General features: G+C 31.8%; 3 protein-coding genes across 3 annotated transcripts; 1 reads left to right on the top strand and 2 right to left on the bottom strand.

The window, feature by feature from the left end:
• Positions 1-137: 137 nt before the first annotated feature.
• LOC123881380 (em-like protein GEA6) lies at positions 138-1000 on the top strand. The gene is made up of 2 exons (XM_045930052.1): positions 138-257; positions 514-1000. Exons 1-2 carry the CDS (start codon positions 143-145, stop codon positions 678-680), a joined length of 282 nt encoding a protein of 93 aa, XP_045786008.1. The 5' UTR covers positions 138-142; the 3' UTR covers positions 681-1000.
• Positions 1001-1787: 787 nt separating this feature from the next.
• On the bottom strand, positions 1788-13048 carry LOC123881381 (AMP deaminase). The gene is made up of 20 exons (XM_045930053.1): positions 12280-13048; positions 11218-11390; positions 10754-10961; positions 10403-10581; positions 10256-10307; positions 10045-10172; positions 9777-9956; positions 9418-9485; positions 9184-9326; positions 7157-7218; positions 6286-6399; positions 5801-5941; positions 5147-5299; positions 4347-4400; positions 4157-4267; positions 3897-4070; positions 3720-3800; positions 2771-2869; positions 2412-2518; positions 1788-2281 (listed from the first exon to the last, which is right to left on the bottom strand). The coding sequence occupies exons 1-19, from the start codon at positions 12602-12604 to the stop codon at positions 2450-2452; spliced, it is 2514 nt and encodes an 837-aa protein (XP_045786009.1). The 5' UTR covers positions 12605-13048; the 3' UTR covers positions 1788-2281; positions 2412-2449.
• Positions 13049-17885: 4837 nt separating this feature from the next.
• LOC123924531 lies at positions 17886-20447 on the bottom strand. Its single transcript, XM_045977459.1, has 4 exons — positions 20280-20447; positions 20055-20106; positions 19631-19703; positions 17886-18300 (listed from the first exon to the last, which is right to left on the bottom strand). The coding sequence occupies exons 1-4, from the start codon at positions 20354-20356 to the stop codon at positions 18089-18091; spliced, it is 414 nt and encodes a 137-aa protein (XP_045833415.1). The 5' UTR covers positions 20357-20447; the 3' UTR covers positions 17886-18088.
• Positions 20448-20687: the final 240 nt, after the last annotated feature.

A 20687-nucleotide genomic window follows, 5' to 3' on the forward strand; every position in this document is an offset into this window, starting at 1 on the left:
CATTAATTATTTAATTTATTTTTCACTTTTTGATGTCTATATAAACCTTTTAAACCTTTGTTTTAACCATATAACTTTGAATACTGATCAAGAAAGTGACACTACATACCATAATCAACCAATCCAAATTTGAGAAAGAAAGATGGCATCTCAACAAGAACGAAAAGAACTTGATGAGAAGGCAAAGCAAGGAGAGACTGTTGTTCCTGGTGGTACTGGAGGCAAGAGTCTTGAGGCTCAGGAACATCTTGCTGAAGGTTATATATTATACATGATTAATCCACTTTTAATAGAATGATTTTTTTTTTGTCAAGTACTAGTGTGTCTTAGTGTTTAAGATTGATAAGTAAGGTGTTCAATATTGTTAAAGCAATGTCCTTATTAGCCCACAATGATGTTTTTTAGTTTTTAATGTTGTGGCTCTAATTTTAGATTTTATTTTTTTGTTTGGAATCATTTTGTTACTTTTTTATTAATAATTTGATTTGATATTATTTTTGGTGATTAATTAAGGGAGGAGCAAAGGAGGGCAGACAAGGAAGGAGCAACTTGGGACAGAAGGGTATCAGCAGATGGGTCGTAAAGGTGGACTGAGCACTATGGAGAAGTCAGGAGGAGAGCGTGCTGAAGAGGAAGGTATTGACATTGATGAGTCCAAGTTCAAGAACCAGAACAAGTGATCCATGATCACTAACATGTGTTTTAGTATATGCTAGCTAACTTCAAAGTGTGTCAAAAGTAGTTTGGTTTAGGAATATCGTCATGATGTTAGTTATATAACTAACTAGTGATCAAAGTGTGTCTTGTTGTGTGTTTTAGTATGTGTAATAAATAGCTAGCATGTGGTAGGGTAGTTGATGTTAAAGTGACTTAGGTGTGTTTAATTCCATGAGTGTCTTTTGTGGTAGTGAAGACATGAATCTTTGGAGGTATTGCCTTCGTTTCCACGTAACATGTATGTAATGTTAGTGTTTAGTCATCTTAAACGTTGTGTTGATGCTCCCCCCATGCTCACCTAACATTTATATATTTGGTGTTTTAATATTTTTGTATGTAGAAAACATTATGTAATTCAGACATTGGCCTTGAACTCTTGGCAAAAAAAAAAACTTTTAAAATAAAACAGGATGAAAACAAATAAAACAGGGTAAAAACAGAGAATCCTGCAATTTTTGTAAAACAGAAAAAAAAAATTGTAAATAAGAATAAATGATATTAGAGCCCTTTACAAAGGCCCTTTCTCTGATAGGGTTTACTTTTCCCCTACTTAATTAATGATTTATTAAAAATGAAAATAAAAACACACCTCTTGACATTAAATTTACAAAAATTCCCTAAAATTAAAACCTTGGAAGTATTTGTCCTTTATCAACAAAAAAGCTCAGAAGTGAGCTCTGAATTTTTCTCAAGTTATATATATATGACTTGGAATATGGATGTTTTATTCAAGTGAGCGAATTTTGTTGATGCCTAGTAGTAGAAAGGGAAAAATCACAACTTAAATTAGAGTGATGTAAATTTTCGTATCAAGATGACTGATTCATTTTTTATGGATCACTGAGATAGAGAAATATAAACTCAAAATCAGGAAAAACATCACTTATTAATCCTAACCAATAAAAATTGGGTCTTGTTAACATTCTCCATAAAAATTAGCAATCATTATAAAAAACATTACTTTTTAATCCTAACCAATAAAAAATTAGCAATGATTATCTTTTCATATAAATAGATTTATCAATAACAAAATTTAACAACCCTTTTAGAAAGGTTCAATGGTCGTTTAATGTTTGGGAATTCAACATCTTTTAATGAACAGAATCGTTTGGGACAATATATATTATTCAACACCAAGCCAAACTTTGTACCAAAAAGACACCAAACCAGTCTTTTTTGGCATTCTAATGGCTCTGCGTGTCATCATCGAAAACGTTTACAATAAATAAAAAAATTGCAATATGACCCATTAGCTTTCAAGTAACAAGCACTAGGAATCAAAATTTTGAGAGAATCTCCCTCTAATAAAGGATATTAACCTGTATTTCTAACAGCAACGTGCATCAGCAATTGCTGCAATTATTACCGGCTCTCATTCTTAATTCTAGCCTAAATTATAAATATAACACTTTCCCGAGCTCTATTGCTCAAGCTCGGTGATATTCAGCTGTAAACCTTATATATCGGGTTCGTATAACTGACCCAGTGTTGTAACATCTTCGGCCTTAAGATGTCTCTGATGTTGAATGGGTGCTGAGGAACTCACTTTCTCCGTTCTTTCTCTCTATACAAGTAAACAACACACATTCGGTTAGCTTTGGAGCAAGTCAGGAATTGCCAAATTGCAATACGAAAACCAGCAAAGACTGTGAAAGGAAGAACAGAAAATAAGAAAGTAGAACCAATTTCACAACCTCCATTACGAATGTATGAAAAGCAGGATTTCGCCACACTATTTCTCTATTTCTTCAGGAATGATAGATTTTCCCAAATAAACCTGTTGCATCTCCTCTCTCCAAATCTGCAAAAACAACAATCCTTGTAAACATTCAGAATCTATTTATGTATACATTAGATTTTGGTTCCTATTTATTTAGGCTTTGGTTTCTACCATTAAATATTGATTCATATATTTTTTTCACATATTCAGAATTTAGTACTTGTAGTTTCTGTCAATCAAAAGTTATTATTTTCTGTTTACAGTTTAACATATTATTGCATTGGTGCCTGAGGGACTGAAACAAGAAAAAACTATATATAGTGTAAGTATTACCGTGTCACGGAACTCCAACCGAATGTGAGGAACGTTTGTTCTGTGAATGTCATTTCCATTTGGCCCTCTCTTATAGTATTCCTTACCAATCCAATGTGACTGAAACAAGAAACGGATCAGTTGAGAATAATGCAAAATAAATTGCAACCGTATTTTTAAATAGCATAAGATTCACATTTATATAAAGATCTACCATCATAATCATTACACCATCTCATGTCATGCTACCACTCCAAAGGAAGTACATATGCACGATCCATGTAGGGATATGAGTATAGATTCAGAAATTATTGTAGGATTGTTTCATTTTCATCACATACAATAACTCCAGGTTGAACCCTCCAACTTAAGGTTGTGGGCACTTAGGACCTCAAACTACAAAAAACTGCGACGGAAACCCCAAACTTTCTGAAGTGTGCATTTTGATCCTTTCATATAATTTTCCATCAAACTAACGTAAAATAGTCATTATTTTACAACCTAACTTCAATAGGTAAAATAGTAAATTAAACTTTTCCCATCAAGATTTATTTTCAACAAATGACCTTTTGATTAGAGCATTTGTTGCTAATGTGGAAGTTGTGGGGGTTTAGATGATGGAGAGAAGACAAACAAACAGAGACTTTGAGCTGTGTTTATAGTGTAACAGGTAAAGTTTTTCAGTTCCAAACACGTCAATGTTATCAACACAAGATTCATTGACCATTATTCTGATCAAGTTATAATTGCCTCGTAATTCTGAGAATGAAATATTCAAAATAAATACTGAACATGAACGGAGTAGAATACATTAAAGATAATCATATTAAATATTGACATTATGCATTAGGTCATGCGCGTCTGAGACAACTTTTTGTGGATTTCCCTGAATACATGTAGGAAAAAAAAAACATGACGAATGCCTTGGTGGCCGAGGATTTGTTCATAGGAGTTGGGAAAAGAAATGTACCTTTAAAGCATGCGAGAAACCTGATTGATAAACCGAATTACGGGCAATCTCACATAAATCACATGAACTCAACTTCCACACCTGCAAAGGAGGAATATGTCTAAAATGTAAGCATTATCTGTTGTCTATTGATAGAACACACACACATACACAGGCAAAGAGAGAAAGGGATCTCACAGAAGCAGCTATACTATACTCTTCAACCAGTGGTTCCTTTGTTAAATGAATTTGGAGTGGATCATCAGTAGAAAGTGATACATTCAAACCCCGTAAGAAGAAAATGGGAAGAGGATTTCGATGGTAGTCTAGAAATAGAGAGTTATTGCTCAGAGGAGACATTGCCAGTCCAATCTGTAGAAGAATAGTAGTCACCGAAAAATAAGTAGTCGTTGCATTCATCATAACCAAGCAAAAATAAATTTATAGAACAGTCCTACCTGAGCCAAATAATACAAATATTGAAGCACAGGCGATTTTCTCAAGTTAATTCCATGTGCGATGTTATGAGCGGTAAGGAAGGTAGCAGCAAGGTGGTCAATATCACCAGCCTAAAGTCAATATGATGCATTAGGTTACCATACGGTTCATACTACAATAAATTGACACGAAATATACTCCAATATATACCTCTCCAGAATGAGGACGGAATTTGATTGTTGTCATTCCCTTTGATTCACGAAGCTGAGAAATATTTATATTAGGATAAGTTAGTGTGACAAAGTTCAAATATTCATGAAGTTAGAAGCATAAAAAATAATCGTGAAGTACATATTTAAGGCAGTGTATGACTTTATGGTCACTACGCTACAGAAAGAGAAAAAAGAATGGGATTTGGATTCTCTAAAGTCATAGTTTCCTAAATTTCCTACATTTAGGCAAAACTCTAGGGTATTTTGGTCTTTACAACATACATAAATGCACCTAGATATGCAATATTTTATCTCTCTTAGTTCATTTTTACTTGAATGTAGGTGAATTTAGGGAAAACAAATTTAGAGAATCCAACTCCAAAATAATGCATAGACTATTGACAGTCAGATCAATAATGGACTGAAATTATTATGTGAGATCAATAACAGACAGTCAATTTGACTTCAAAAAAATTAATTTGGGAAGGGTAAATTATTATTAATATCGGTAACACTAATGACCATTTAACAATTGTTCCATATGGGATTTGAACGAAGTCCCTCGAGGTTACAAAGCAAAACTCATACCACAAAATTGATAGTTAGGTCAGAATTACTGCTAGCATATTTATCAAAAAAGTAAATTAATGGTAACATAAAAGATTTGGATATATGCAAGTGCAGCTTAAGCTGTTACCTAGTACATATTACCAACTTAAGACGGGCAAGTTAGAGTGAATAACAAAGTACCCAAAACTCTAGCAGCAATTTAGAGTCGTGCTGGTGAAAAAGCATTACCTTGTTTAAGGTGTACAGATTTGCGTAACAGTAATACACATAGTATGAATATGCCGGATTGAATACATTTGTCCATTGAGCAGGTGTAGGCATGTGTTTTGTAGGCCGTCTTTCAGGTTTGCTTTCATCATCCACCAAATCTAACCCAACGACCTTAAAAATGAAATCAAATAACAGCTAGGTAATTAATGTTGTACCGTACTACTAGATTACAATAATGGATACTACATAATAAGCAAACGTGTTTATACAATGCATACGTGGAGTCATTTACACTCCTTTAGATACTTAATAAACGTAGATGATAAAATAGCTCTTAGATAAGCACTCACTACAAGCATCCATAAAGGTAGAACTCATACATTATTAACTAAAAAAATAGAGTTAGCACTATTTCAATCCTTAAAAAGTGTCATTAGTGAGAGCGTCGAATGATAAATATAACAAAATGTCCTTCATTTTCAATCTTCTGCATTAAAATATCAATACTGGTCCCTTTCAAAGGATTGATTACATTTCATTTTTGACATGGAGTCATTTCAAAATATTTCTTATTCGGGAACCAAACTGCCGACACTTGTATCTTTGGAGAAGTAAAAATGGATGTTTAACTGAAGGAAAAAAAATACTATAGAATGTAGATAAATACCAGACCTGTTTCAAGAAAACATGCAGCTGAGGATGTGAATCAGGGTCAACAGTAACCTCAAATAGTGGAATGAAGATATTGTCAAGCATGTTCTGGAATGAGGTCACAATTCCCATTTCTTTGTATATATTGTACAATCGTGGAAGCTGCAAAACAGATTTTATAAGAACTAGCATCAATTTTCAAAACTATAAAATCTCGTGAACAAACTAAATCATAAATGGAAAAGTTCCTGAAATACTACCAGATACTTATACTCTTAAAAGGAACATCAGCATAATGAGTTTTAGACTTGGAATAATGTTTAACCTTAAAATATTTAAACTAAATGTGAAAAGACATACACCAATTATAATATGAAACTAAAAACTGTGAAATTGACAACTATAGAGATTACTGATTTATGCAAATGTGGAATTAACAATAAATCTATTATACCATTTTAACAGATAAAACTAACGAGTGATTTAAGCAAATAATTAGAGAATACCTGAATCAACCAAACAACATTCTCGCTGTACAATTCATTATTCACTATCCAACTGGCTAGTTGGTCCCATTCACTTTGCTTCCTACCATATATTGATACTCTATATTCAGCCATCTGTGAATGAATTATGTACAACAATACATGAGTAAATAATAATCTAGGAGGGAATAAGCATACAAAAATAAAAATCAATATATGGTAAACTATTATTCACAAAAACCAAGACTTGTACCATGTTAGGAAGGGAAGTGATTCCGTCAAAAGGGAGGGAAGTGATAATTGATAAATCATTATAGATACAAACATAAATGAATGTCAAATTCTATTCCCTTATAGTTGTACAAACAAAACACAAAATGCCTTATCTGGTTACTAATTGCTTCTCAGAGGTTAAAAAGGATGATTACAGATATAAACCTAAAAACAATTTGAAATGTTTCGGAGTCTATCCAGAGAATATTGTAACATGTGTTATGAGCACAAATGCTGAAGCTTAAGAAAGGTATCACCAATAACAATTCACAAAGAAAAAAAAGAAGAAATGTTAGTAGATATCTTTGTAATGCAATTGAACAAAAAGTGTGTTTTGAAATAAATGGGCACCCGCAAATAAAATTATACTATCATCTGCCTCAAATGAAATTTAAATAAAGAATACATGCTCACAACCACACACAAGTTGGAGGGGTATTAACTCAAGTAAAATAGCAATAATAAACTAATCCATGCCTATGGTTAATGTCAGAAGCAAAGAAGCACATATACAGAAGATCGTGACAGAAAAAGGAGAGAAAGATAAGTGTTTTCTATTAGAACTTAACATCTTCAGTAATGGTTAAACAAAATTATAGATAGTGATTCAGTATCACACCTGATATTTACTGGCTTCAAGATCAGAAAACACTTGCTTTGTGAGCTCACCAAGGAAACGACCTAATCAATGTGAGTGAAAATGTCAAATTGAAGAAATTAACATAACTTGACACAACCTTAGCAAGAAATTACTTCATTGGTGCTGTAACTTAAGAAGATCATACGGACAAGGATCAATAAAATATATGCATTATATCGCTAAAAATCAATGGACCAAAAACCTAACAAATACTTGTCATGTCATTTTCTTCAGATTTGTTGGAATATATAAAATAAAAAATCTCATGAATAATATTTCATTATATTGTATGATTTATTTATTTTTCATATAATTAGGATTAAGAGTCTAATACAGTTTTGTCTTTCGCAATACATCTTAACATCATCTCATATCAAGAAAACATCAATGTGCAACCAAATTATCATCTTTCGCAACCTTTGGTCATCCAAGCTACATTGCCACTAGTAGATCTTCAACACAGAAATAAAGTCCATTAACATGTCATTCTATTTAACATTGACTAAGAATGGAAATAGCCATTGGCATCATTTGATTAACCTCGTTGTCCTCTCTCCATATCTAACCCACTTCCGTCCAACCAATTTTGATTAATTCTGGAAGTTAGTATCCACCCTTAATCCAGCATACACCTTAGTAGCTTCATCTATCACGCCTCTAATGCCAGTGATTTATTCAGCCCCTTTGTCCTAAATGTGATCTAGCGTGACTATTGTCCCAAATAGAAGCTGGCCTTTGGCATCATTGATCAGACCTGGTGTGACCCCTTCCCTTTATCCCAGATCCAGTTTGGCACCACTGGTCTACAATCAATAAATAATTCATCCTGATCTCCATCCTCAAACCAAGTAGTGCTAATCATGTTCCCTTTCCAACAGTGACCGTTCGTGTTGCTTTTTCTTACCAGTAAGTCATTTCAATACATCTGGGACCAAAATCACCCATTTAACAGACTACAGATGCAAGTAAGCCAACTTATTTTCATTTCAAAAAGTAGAAAGATAGGGTTTGAACTGTGAAAATTGAATGGAAGAAAATAAAGTCCCCTTTATAGTACCCACACACAAGTTGTCTAATCCAACCTCATGACACAACTCCAATGAGAGAAAAAGGGGAGTGTTTTGTAAGTCGGAAAAGTGAAACATTATTTATTGTTGCTGCCAGCTTTTAAACTCTGTTGTCCATTGTAAAAAATAAAAATTATAAAATAATTTTTTTTGCACAAAGTCAACGAAAGGTTTGAAGGGTGTTCACATTTGGTTGGTCTATACCGTCCACTGGTTTAACTGGTGGAGCAGATATCACCAACTCACCATCAATCAGAGGATATCCAATCATGGCGGAGGACTTGATTTGTTTGTCTATTAACATGATATTTGCTCTCTTGAGAAAGGAGTAGAGGAGAGTGAAAATGGAGAGAAAAGGAAGTACTTTTTACATCTTTGTTGTCCTGTACATGAGACGAAAAAGTTGTTTCTGGGTTTAATGAGCAAATATTTTGATTTTTCTCCCTGTAAGTTATCCTTTATTTTGTTCTATCCTATGACCATTTCTAAATCAAACATAAACCAGATTTTTGTGCTGCTCAGTCCTTAACTTTTAGAAAATCAAACACTCCCAACAAGTCTAGTACATATATAGCATAGCAATCCAGTTTCACATCCAACACAACATCAAGTACATATCTAGTATAGGGTATTTAATCTCTATTATCTCCTTTTCTTCTTATAAACACTAGTAACATAATAATTTTGATTAGTCTGTATTGGAATAGAAATATCAAACAAAAAAATAGAAAATGGTGATTGTCTACAAATATAATGCAACCCAAGATGCCATGGTATTGATAAAGGGCTACATTCAGAAAATGCCTCCCAATGCCATGGCATCTTTGAAGTAGAACTTACCCTCCACCTTATTTGTGCCACATTGGCTGCGGTTAAAAGTAAGCACATAGTTGTGACTTGTGATGAATTCAAATGTGACATACCAACAAAAAAAACTACCTTGAATGAGATTATCCTGCTTCAAAAATATCTCCCTGAGCCTACTCTGACCGCAAGGATTGTATTTAAGATTGAACTTGTCAAAGCGATGAAATGTACTCTTGTCAGCATGAACATCCAAAAGGTCAACATTGAGATCGTATCTGTTAAAAGAAATTCAAAAATAATGAAATTTATTTCCAGCATGTTTCAATGACAATTACAGTAGCAATTTTAATTATAGAATTACATTACCCAGTTAAATCTAGACTCTCAAAAACCTCTTTCAACGTCAGATATGTCCCATCTCGAAATATTACAACCTGTAAGAATGTTAAAAGATACATTAGTATTCAATTCATGTCACTTCCTAAGATAAAATTCAAATAATCAGTAATATAATAAAGAACATAGAACAGTGAATATGATATTTACTTATTGCATTTAATGACAAGATGCAATCATTTTGAGCATACATGTAATATTTATGTGTGTCTTATAAAACAAGTGATTTGTCTTCCTCCTTACAGTTAAATGTCGACATCCAGGAAAAAAAATAAAAGGCTACTGCAAAGTATGGTATAGTGCAGGGACAAAGAGTTTTAAACAATCACCTCATCAGGCTCTTTCCTCAGCTTTGACTTTATGAATCTCAAAAGATGTTTCTGATTCATGCATGCTGAGTGGTGGACATGTGTATCCACCTTTCTAACATTATAGAAGTCTCGATGTGGAGCACTTTTCTGGGCAAGAAATTCCCTGTCCGCATTGAGCATCAAATGAAGATTGAATTTCTGAATACACAGACAAGTTTTTATCAGAAACTCAAATACATAGGCTCCAGAATATTTCTTATATTCAGTAATTTAGACGTGTATTTACTTGTTCAAGAAGATTAAGCCTGTGGTGGCATAAAGTTCTGATATTCCCTGCTGCTATAACTCGAAGTATCTGATGAAGGTCGGTGAAAAAGGTAGTTGCATCAGCAACAGGAAAAAGCTCTTCCTTGGCTGCAAGTAATAGGCAACATGCATAAAAAATCCAGCTACAGGGATAACTTCAGAATTTTTAAACTTGTTCCTCATTAACTTACAGTTTCTATTTGGAAATACATGAATAACTCCATCTTGCATTTCAAAATAATGCTGTGGCACCATAGAAATAAAACTCGTTTAATTACAGGAAAATTAAAATGAGGAGATCCAACTTTTATCAGGTGTGAAATATAAAAATAACTCACATCAGACTTTCCTTCAGGTGTGAAAAAGAATGGCTCTAGGTTAGGTTTTGGAGTAGTGGGGTCAGATATAACTTCTTTCTCCCATGGAGCAACTGCTTCTTTAAAAATATATCTTTTCCTCATTTCAAGGCATTCTTGAAGAATCACATAGGATTCAATTTCATCAGGTGATGGTGCCTCTGAACAGAAAATATTAAAATTAGTGTTTGCTAAATGCTTTTCTAGAATTGCAACTGTTTTCAGCAACAACAAAAAAAAATGTTTGGAGGAAGTGGATTTCATGCCACTAGAAAATCATTCGGAGAAATTTATTTGAATTCAAGAGAATGGCCAATATCTGACAGTTCATACCCATAGGAGTAATTTTTAATCGAGCAAAAACTTCTTGCTCTGGCTCTTTCCTCAAAATGTCAGCTGCTATTGGGTCAGGCTGCACACCATGCAGATCACCAGAAATACTATGAGAACGGATCATACTTGAAGCAGTGATTGCCATCTGCTCTCCATTAGTATTGACATGATTAGACAAAGTCTCGTATGGATTTTTACCTTCTCCACCCTGCACACCAGGTGATTTCAAATTCAATATCAGATAGAGAAAATTGCATTATGTGATGATTAAGGCATGGCTAAATATTAACGGAAAAAAATGCTAAAATTGCAACCTAGGGGAGAGGAAGGGCAGGGGACGCATTAAAAAAATGGGAGAAAGAAAGATTGCGACGTTTACTTATCATTTCAAGAGTAAGCTTTCTTTATATATAGAATATCAAATGAATGGTAAACTTCATTTAACAGGTGCATTGCAAACTTACTACATTTCCATTTGTGTGCAGATATGTAGTATCCAGTTTGGCTCTGTCTGACAAATTATCTTCATCATCTGATCCCTCCACACTTTCAAAGGCACTAGCACTAGCAACAGGAGACTTGGGAGAAGTTGGTCTTAAAATATTTCTCTTAAATGAACCATTGTTTGCAGATTTTCCTGTATGATACATATCTTAGTCAGGAAAAGTATTGAGATTAACACTTTCAGTTAGACAGCTCATGCATTTATGCAGGTAATGTATCAGGATAAATGCACTAGTATAGTATAACATATAAAGCAAAAGGAAAAGCATCAGTAATCGAACACGAATATTTTTCAATCCTTCCCCCACCCTTTTCCTCCAAAGCCATATGTTGTTGCTACTCTACTACAATTTTATCCTAGCACCTTCACGGTTAAAAACAGGAAAGAATCAGAAGTATATTTTAATTCTCCGGACACCAGGGCATATTAGTACAACAATTAAACAAAGCATAAAGAAAACAATGATCGCCCCAATAGCGGGATAGCTGTTGAATTCCAGCTGGGTTGGGAAAAGAATGTGGTCCAGGAAGATTTATCCACCAAAAGCAATTATTGAAATAGAATAATCTTTTTTCAGTTTTCTAATTATTCTGATACTTCACTTTATTCTCTTTTACTTTTTTCTCTCTAAAACATTCATTTTCCTTTCGAAGTTATTTGATTTCTATTTTACTATGCAATGAAGCCGTTGCCCCTAACAAATTTCTTACATTTTCAGCAAGCAATTTTATGTTCAGAAGTTAAATCATATTATATCTGTAAAAAAAACCCAGAGAAATAGAGAATATATGTATTTACAAAATTACAATTAACCATCACGGAAGCTTGAACAACCTCATTACTTAATAACATGAATAATCACACTCCTTTGTATAACAAAGTATCTAATTTATACATAATCAAAGCTGCGTAAATCAATCAAGGAGAGATTAACACACTAATGAACCAAATTAAACACCAAAAAATTGCTTAATTATTGCTCAGCTCAAATAATCAGAAGAATCTCATATAAGAACAATACCTTCAGGAAGTGTTTGCAGCCGAGGCAATCCAGCCGGAATCCCTTCAACATGTAACAGTCCATTTCCGTCGACTCCACCAGAAAGAGCCGTAACATCCGGCAACGAACCCGAACCACGCCGGTAACTTCCATTTCCTCTCCTCTTAGAACCACCGCGCCGCCTCCTCGGCGAATCGCCGCCGTCAGAACCACCTTCAAGCTCAACCGTACGTGCAAACTCCAATAACTGCGTTAGCGTCTTGCGATGCATGTAGTACGCCGATACAGCAACAATTGAAGCTCCGAAGAGTGCCGCCATAGCCAAATGCACCGCGTGCGCATCCATGATAACGAATTCTCTCTCTAACTCTCCAAGTTTCAAAGTTTCTCTCTCTATAACTGAAAATCGTTTTTCAGTTAGAGAGAAAGTGATGAAGAAGAAGTGAAAAAACCCTACTGAAGAAGAAACAATAGCGAGTCGACTCAGTGAAAGTGTTGCTGAGTGAGAGCGAGTTAGCTCTGTGTTAAACGGGAGAAAGTGTTGTAACCTATGAGCTATTTATACAAAAACGACGTTAGAAGATGACGTTTAATTCTCTCTCTTACTTTTTCTTTTCTCTACTGCTTTTGAAAATGTCATTATTATCCTTTTTATTATTGGAAGAGATTATACTAGTATTATACTCACTCTTCTCTGAGATATACTATGCCTAAATAGCATATACTTTTTTTTATCTCAAAATTCATTTTCACAATATTATTGCTTATTGCTCATAATACTATTATTGTTAAAGATATTGTTATCAATAATTTTCTTTAAAAACTGACATGTTTTCTTTTCTTCTCAAATTTCACTTTCATCTTTTTGTGGTGATGGTGTGAGAGGTTTGGTGAGTGGAGACAAAAAATACTTAAATCCATGAAATATATGGGGTACTTACTCATAATAACAATAGATAGTAAATAAATATTTTTAGCATAAGTGATAAATACTTAATCCCTTTAATTATTTGGTTTTCGGTTTGTTCTTCAATCCATGTATGTAGAAAAACATTTGTTAAAAGTGATTAATTCCTTAAATAAATTTCAATTACCTTAAAAAAATTAGATTAGACAGTTGCACGCGGAGGATATATTAATGAGCTTGGACCTGATTTTCTTTTCTTGCTTTTCATTACACTTAGTTTCAATTCCACACCCTTTGTGACTTTTTTTAACTTTAATTATTGCTTAACCAATTAAGTGTTTATTTAAATAAAATGCTTATTTGAGTTATTTTAAGTAATTAAGTGCTTATTCAATTAAGTGCTTAAATGATTAAGTGCTTAAATAAGTGTTTATTAATCAAGTATATTAGTTAATTAAGTACTCATTCAAGCCTATTTAAATAAGTGTTTATTAATATAAGTGCTTGTTTAATTAAGCTCTTTTTCTCATAAGTGATTTTTTCTTAAGTGCTTTTTCTTTTCAAAACTTCATTTCCTTAATGAATAATTAAGTACTCTTTTATTTTGATTTATGACTATTTATATATTATTATGTCACATGTGAATTTGCCGCCTACGATTAAAATTTTGTCCCGGACTCTTTAACATTATTGGCCAAGAGATATCCAAGAGGTGAATCAAAAAGAAGAAGATCTTGTACCTGCACGACCAACAAAGTATGTGATTATTCTTCTCTTTTTTTTGTATGTTTAAGATTGTCAAAATATCAATAAAAGAAATTTGTTAACCTACTTGGGTTGGTGCATTGGTAATTGGCTTAGGGCCTGGGAGTGTGCTCCTCTTGAGGTCTGAGGTTCGATTCTCTCTAGTGCCAATTTGGGTGGGCTAATTTAGCTTCTTCAATAAAATAAAAGAAATTTGTTCTAGTGAAATACTGTATTTCATAGGGTTAGATGAACAGTTACCAAAAAAAACATATTGTCTGATCCAGCCTATGCAACCCATCCATTGTCATCCCTACCGGTTTTCGATGTTTGAGTGAGTGACAAAAACAAAGGAGAAAAATGTGATGTATCATCAAGAGTGTAATCGATTTAATTTTTTTACCAAAAAAAATTCGATTCAGTTTTGACCGAATTTTAATTAAAAAAATGTTTGAATTGATATTTTTTTATAAAGATTCAATTTTTTAAATTATATCATTTTTCCTTCAAATTATTTCATGCTCTCTATTATCATTCAAGCAACTTTAAATCAAATAAATTCATTCAACATACTTAAGACGAAATAAACTAACATAATTCTATTTTCTTATTTTATTAAACAAAGTTTTATAATAAAAGCCAAACAAACTAACCTAATTTTATTTCCTTGATTAAACAAAAATCTACTTTCATAAGTTATTATACACTGAACCATATCGTTTCATCTAATATTTATAAAAAATGGTATTAACAAGAGGTTCGGTTCGGTTCATTAGTTTTTAAAATTGAAACTGAGAACTGAACCGAACTAGTTCGATTTTCTCCAGTAAATTAATTTTTTATCTTAATCAAACTAGGTCAGTTAATTTTCAGTTTGGTTAAGTTTGATTTATCGGTTTAATTGGGTTTTTATGAACTGTTTACACCCTTACCTATCATGAGGGAAATTCATTTTTTTATTTTTTTTACTATGACAAATTGTTTTGATTTTTCTTAGTGCAAAATAAAAATTCAGCAAATGCTAAGTGATGACTCTCGATCATTACATTCATTTGTAGATCATTTCAATGGTGTTTGAGAGGTATTTTGATGTGTTTTCTTATCATAGTTTAAGTGGAAAAGGCTTGGAATGAGAGGTAACTTGAAAAGAAGAAAAATAGCAAAGCTAGACACTTTTGCCTTTCTTAGGCGCGCACACTTTAGGCTTGGAGTGGCACACAATTGCTGGTGTTTTGGCCACTTTGGGTACTGTTATAGGCGCGGCGAGCGCTAAACTGGGCGTGGCACACAGATATGGCCTGTCTAATAGGCACGGTGCACGCCTACTGCTACTTGGGGCGCGGCCTGGACCTGTTCTGGAGCATTTTTGACCCATTTCTTGGCCTATAGAAGGGGGGACTTGATCCATATTAAATGGGGTACGAATTTTGGATGAAAATGGGGTCTTGGGGGCATCATTGGAAGCTTTGAAACATGGATTGAAGATTGGGAAACATGGATTGAAGGCTTGGAAACAAGATTGAAGTCTCATTTCAACCCAATTCTCATGTATCTTGTTTCTAATTCGTTTGCATCTTTCGTAATTATGAATTTCTAGTTTTCTTTAGATTGAATTTAATTTGTAAGATGAATTTGTATGAATCTAGGGGTTTATATGTTAGGTCTTTGAACTAATACTCTTTTGATTAATTCAATTTGCTATTCAATCAACCTTTGTGTTTAATGTTTTTGGGTATTGATGAATGTTCATGTATGATTTAAGATTCATATTGTTTAAGAGATTAAGTGTATGAATTGGATCTGATTGTTCAACCTTGTAATTATTGGTATAGAGATATGAAATTAAAGATTGTGACTTATGGTTTAATGATTAATGTTTTGCCTATTTTAACTATTTAATTGGCCTAAGAGATTAGGGGATTATAGTGTAAAATAGTGAGTTATACCATGAGATTGAGTATAACAACTTAGTTAAGCCGTCGTGGTAATTGAATTGATTATCATAAGAGTATTAGACGCCAACATCCATAGTGAAATATAAGGGATTCGAAACAAACTCCAATCATTTTCCTTTAATTGTTGAATTCAATCTTTTTACTTTCAAATTGTAAAAACAACTAGCAATGCAAACCCCCAAATGTCATTTAATTTCCTCATAAGGAATAGTTTAATTATTTTGCTTTAGATTAATCTCAAACCTTGAGGATCAATAATTTTTACAACTTGACGATAATATATATATATATATATATATATATATATATATATATATATATATATATATATATATATATATAGGATGGAAGTTGGTTTTTATTTTGTCATTTTGGCTCAAGTTTTTCTAAAGGCTCTTTTCCATATCATTCTTCTAAAAAAGATGATCATTTTATTGTGGTAAAGGTGAGTGAGTTAAATCGCACATTATTATAAAAAATAAAAATTAAATACTTTATAAATAAGATGACTCATAAACCTTAACATTTTAATATTTTGAGTTAAAGTATAATGTCCAACTAACTTATATAGTTATTCTGAATCCAGTGTAAATGATATCCCCAACTATCCCTCTTAACCCAACATATATAACTTGAGTTTTAGCAAAATTCAGTTTTACACTAACAAAATATGTACAAATTAAATCCATATATAAAATAAAAGTTGAAAGTGGGGAATATCCAAATGAAAAAGTCCAAGAGTACCAAAAAAGCTTTATACAAAGGTAAGTGCTAGGATGAGTGGATTGGTGAGAGTCATTTTCATTATCCTTCCTATTGAGTAAGTACAAAACATGCCAAAATGACTCGACAATGCCTACCACATAATAAATGATGAATTTTCCATTAATCTAATAGTATAGATATGGACCCATATTGAATTATCATTGCAGACATTGATTGAATATGAGACACAATATAGTGACACCTATAAGATAGACCCAAAAATATTCCATGTTTTCATGTATATATCACAATCCATCTAATTGACATAATTAATAATCAAATAATACGATAAGACAGCAATATCTTTTTTTAAAATATAATAAGCCATCGTGATTCATGAGTGATAAATCATATCAACTAGTTTTCTCAAAAATATATTTGTATTCTTTTTTTACGGAAATAATGTATATTTTTATATTATTCTATGCAATTTAGTATTAGACATAACATAACATTCTGTATTATCTATTATGCTTTATAGAGTGTTATTATAGGAGGAGATGAATTTGAAAGGAAGAAAGTAAAAAAGAAAAATCTTTTATATTTTTTATCGATTTTTTTATGGAGCAAAATAATGCTTATGATTAATATATTTTAAATTTTAAAAATATTAATAACAACATAAATTAAATTTTAAGAAAACAAACCAAAATCCTCCTCAATCTAATTATTTTTAGTTCTACTGAATTATGAAGTTTTTGTGTCATAAAAAAATTAACCTTCCAAACTTCTTATGAATCTTCCCTCCCCTCCAACTTCGCAAACAAAATTAGATATATCTATAATAGCAAATAGCAAATGAGTGTCGGTCTTGTGAGTGTGCAAGGTGAGTCACCGCGCAGGACCTCAAATATTTAGGGGCCTCTAATTGTTTATATCGGTTTATTAAAAAAATTATATATGTAAAAAAAAATTAATGACTTGGTTACTATTAAAAATATTTTATTACTAAAAAAAAATAAAAAATAATAGACATACTCTTAATTGTATAAGTAACCTTAAGTTGATTGTAAAAAAAAAGAAGAAACATCACAAGAAATTTTTTTTAAATAGAGAATGAATTTTTTTAAAAAAAATTATATTTTTATTAAAAATACATTTTAAATTTTTAAATAGGACCTCCAAATATTCTGGATGGACATGCAAATGTGCCAAAATATCTTGGCCAAGATTAAATGCATGTACTTCTCAATCTCTATATATAAGATTATTTAATTCATAAATAATAGAAATAACATATGAAAGACCAAAACGAATACTGGAATCCATAAAAAAGAACAACAAATTCTTAAACATGACAAATATAAATTCAAGGTGACAGAGAAGTAAAAACAATGTGAAGTCTTTAAATCCTTGCTTGCTAAAAAATACATATAAAATGAAATATCACTTGTCCTCTTATTAATATCACTCTGTCTTATTTAATTTCAAAGTCAATTTATTAATATCACATGTCCTCTTATTTCTCCTCATCTTTATCCTCGTCCTCATCTTCATTCTCCTCCTCCTCCTCATCCTTCTCGCCATCTTCATTTTCTTGTTGAAATATTTGTGCAACTAAAAAAGCGAACATAACTGGATGGTTGCGGTAGAATAATTGCCTCACTCTGTTTCTAATTTCTTCTTTCAAATGTTGCTTAAATCTCTCCCATAATTCAGCTTCAATTTGTACTAAAAATGAAATTAAAAAAAAAACAATCAATTTTAATAACTTGGCTAATCACAAAAACTCTTGATGCACATAAAAATGTGTGTGTAATTGTGTATTTTGAGATATCATTTTTCATGTAAGATGACATGTTAGTCAAAACTGCATGCAGAGTCATGCAGTCGGAAGAGATTTGGCCTTTCGATTAAGATCGGACAGTTCAGATTTAAAGCAGTTATGTAGACTGATTAAAAATTCTTTAAATTATCCCTGTAAACTTAGCTCAGTTGATAAAAACTGTTTTAAATTTGATTCATGAATCCTCCAATTTTAATCAGACTGTCAGATCTCTCATAACTGCATGACTACATACAGTTTTGGCTGTATCAAATCCAAATCCAATCAACCTAAGAAAACCAACCAAATAACCAACAAAATGTTGCAGCCATTGGTGGACCTCTTATTTAAAGGATCCGAGCCACTTCTTGAATTGGTACTTACTAATACATAAAGGAAAAACATAAATCTTAAAGATAAGGTGAAAGCTAATGACTACAAATTTTTTTATGAAGTAGTCTAATTGTTAAATGTAATTCAAATGTTGTGTCAGTTGTAGTAACATATGGACCTTAGGATGTTAACAGTTAGTTTTTATGTTATGACAATTATTGTCAAGTTTGTTAGGGAGTTAGTTAGTTACGCGTCCAGCTGTGCAAGGTAGTTATGTTAGTTGCTTAGTTAGCAAGTAAATGTGGTTGTTGTATATAACACCACTTGCATTCATTTTGTGAATTGAATGAAAACATAACTTTTCTCCCTAAATTTCTCTCAATTCAATTCTTTCTCTAAAATTCCCTAAGTTCTAACACTAGTGATTAGAAATTCTACTTTAAGATGAATAAGTGGGATGATTGGAGTTCGAACTCCGATCCGTTGCATATATAATGCAATGTCCTTACTAACTGAGTTAAGTTCACGGGACAAAGACTACACATTATTTCAATAATTTAAATAAATTTTAATTTCCAATTAATAAATAAAGCTATAAAAAAATTATTTATTTCCATTTGCTTGTTCTAAAACCAAATGTATTTTATTTTACCGCCTATTTAATACCATAAACCGTGTCAATATACTTATGCATATTGCCATATTCTATGAAGTTTTCACTACATATATCCCCCCAAAATAAAATTAGGTTTAATCTATTTTTTTACTTGTTATAAATCATGGTAATATTATATACATTAACAAAGTCACATCTAATCTAATATATTATACATTTATTTGTAAATAATTTTTTGTATTTTACAAAATTGTAAATAGGAAAAAAATGATAAAGCACTAGCGTACCATTTAGTGAGTGAATCTCCTCATCATTGATTCGCAGCCGCTCATTCTCGATGTTCCTTCTTTGAATATATCTCTGACATTAAGAGTATAATATAATTGTTATAATTTTTACTATATTTTTTTTTAATCACAAACTATGTTAATGTATATAATGCAATTAAGAGGACCAAAGATCACACATACATATAATAATCTAAAAAAAATGGAATAATCGTTGTTGTTAATTAAAATGATACTATTGGTAATTTTACAAATGTTTCTTAGGGCATTTTGTCCTCGACATTACAATGTCAATCTCTTACTACTCCTTAATTACACATTCATATAAATAAGACACACAAGTTATAATCGAAGCATTATATAACAAGAAAATATATATGACATATATAGATGATGGTAATGGTGATGATGAGTTAAGACATACCTTTAACCTAGTAAGTCTTAATCTTGCAAAGAATTTTCTTTTTGCCAATATCCTATTTTATGAAACAATAAAAAACGAGTATTAGCCAAAAAATTTACTAAAATAATGATGAAAAGTGCTATGGTAAATAAACGATGAATGATACATGAATAATTATACAACAATGGATATGTATATAGTACAATATAAGAGATTTATGATGTTATGAATCTATATTAATGATACCTTCTAGCATGCTTGGGGTTAATCAAGGAAATCTTTGTGCGCTTGAGCAATGGCTTTTTAGAATCAACGCTCAACATATTAGATTTGTTGTGTGTGTGAGAGAGAGAGAGAGATATGCTATAGCTAAGTACGTTCTAGCATAAGACACCACCCACACACAAACACAAAATAAGCTATAATCTTTTTTTTGATAGAAAATAAGCTATAATCTTAAATAGCGTTTTTTTTTCTATATTACAAATTATTTTTTTGGTAAAAATTTATATATTATTCGGTGTTTAAATTTTAAGGTCAACCTTTGACTGTATATTTAGTTCTTCTAATTAATTTCTAAAGAATAGTTTAATATAAAATATATAGTAATTATTTTTCAGTCAAAAGATTCGTTTGATTATATATATTTAGTCA

Source organism: Trifolium pratense, linkage group LG4 (genome assembly GCF_020283565.1).
Source record: "Trifolium pratense cultivar HEN17-A07 linkage group LG4, ARS_RC_1.1, whole genome shotgun sequence".
NCBI classification, from domain to species: domain Eukaryota; kingdom Viridiplantae; phylum Streptophyta; class Magnoliopsida; order Fabales; family Fabaceae; genus Trifolium; species Trifolium pratense.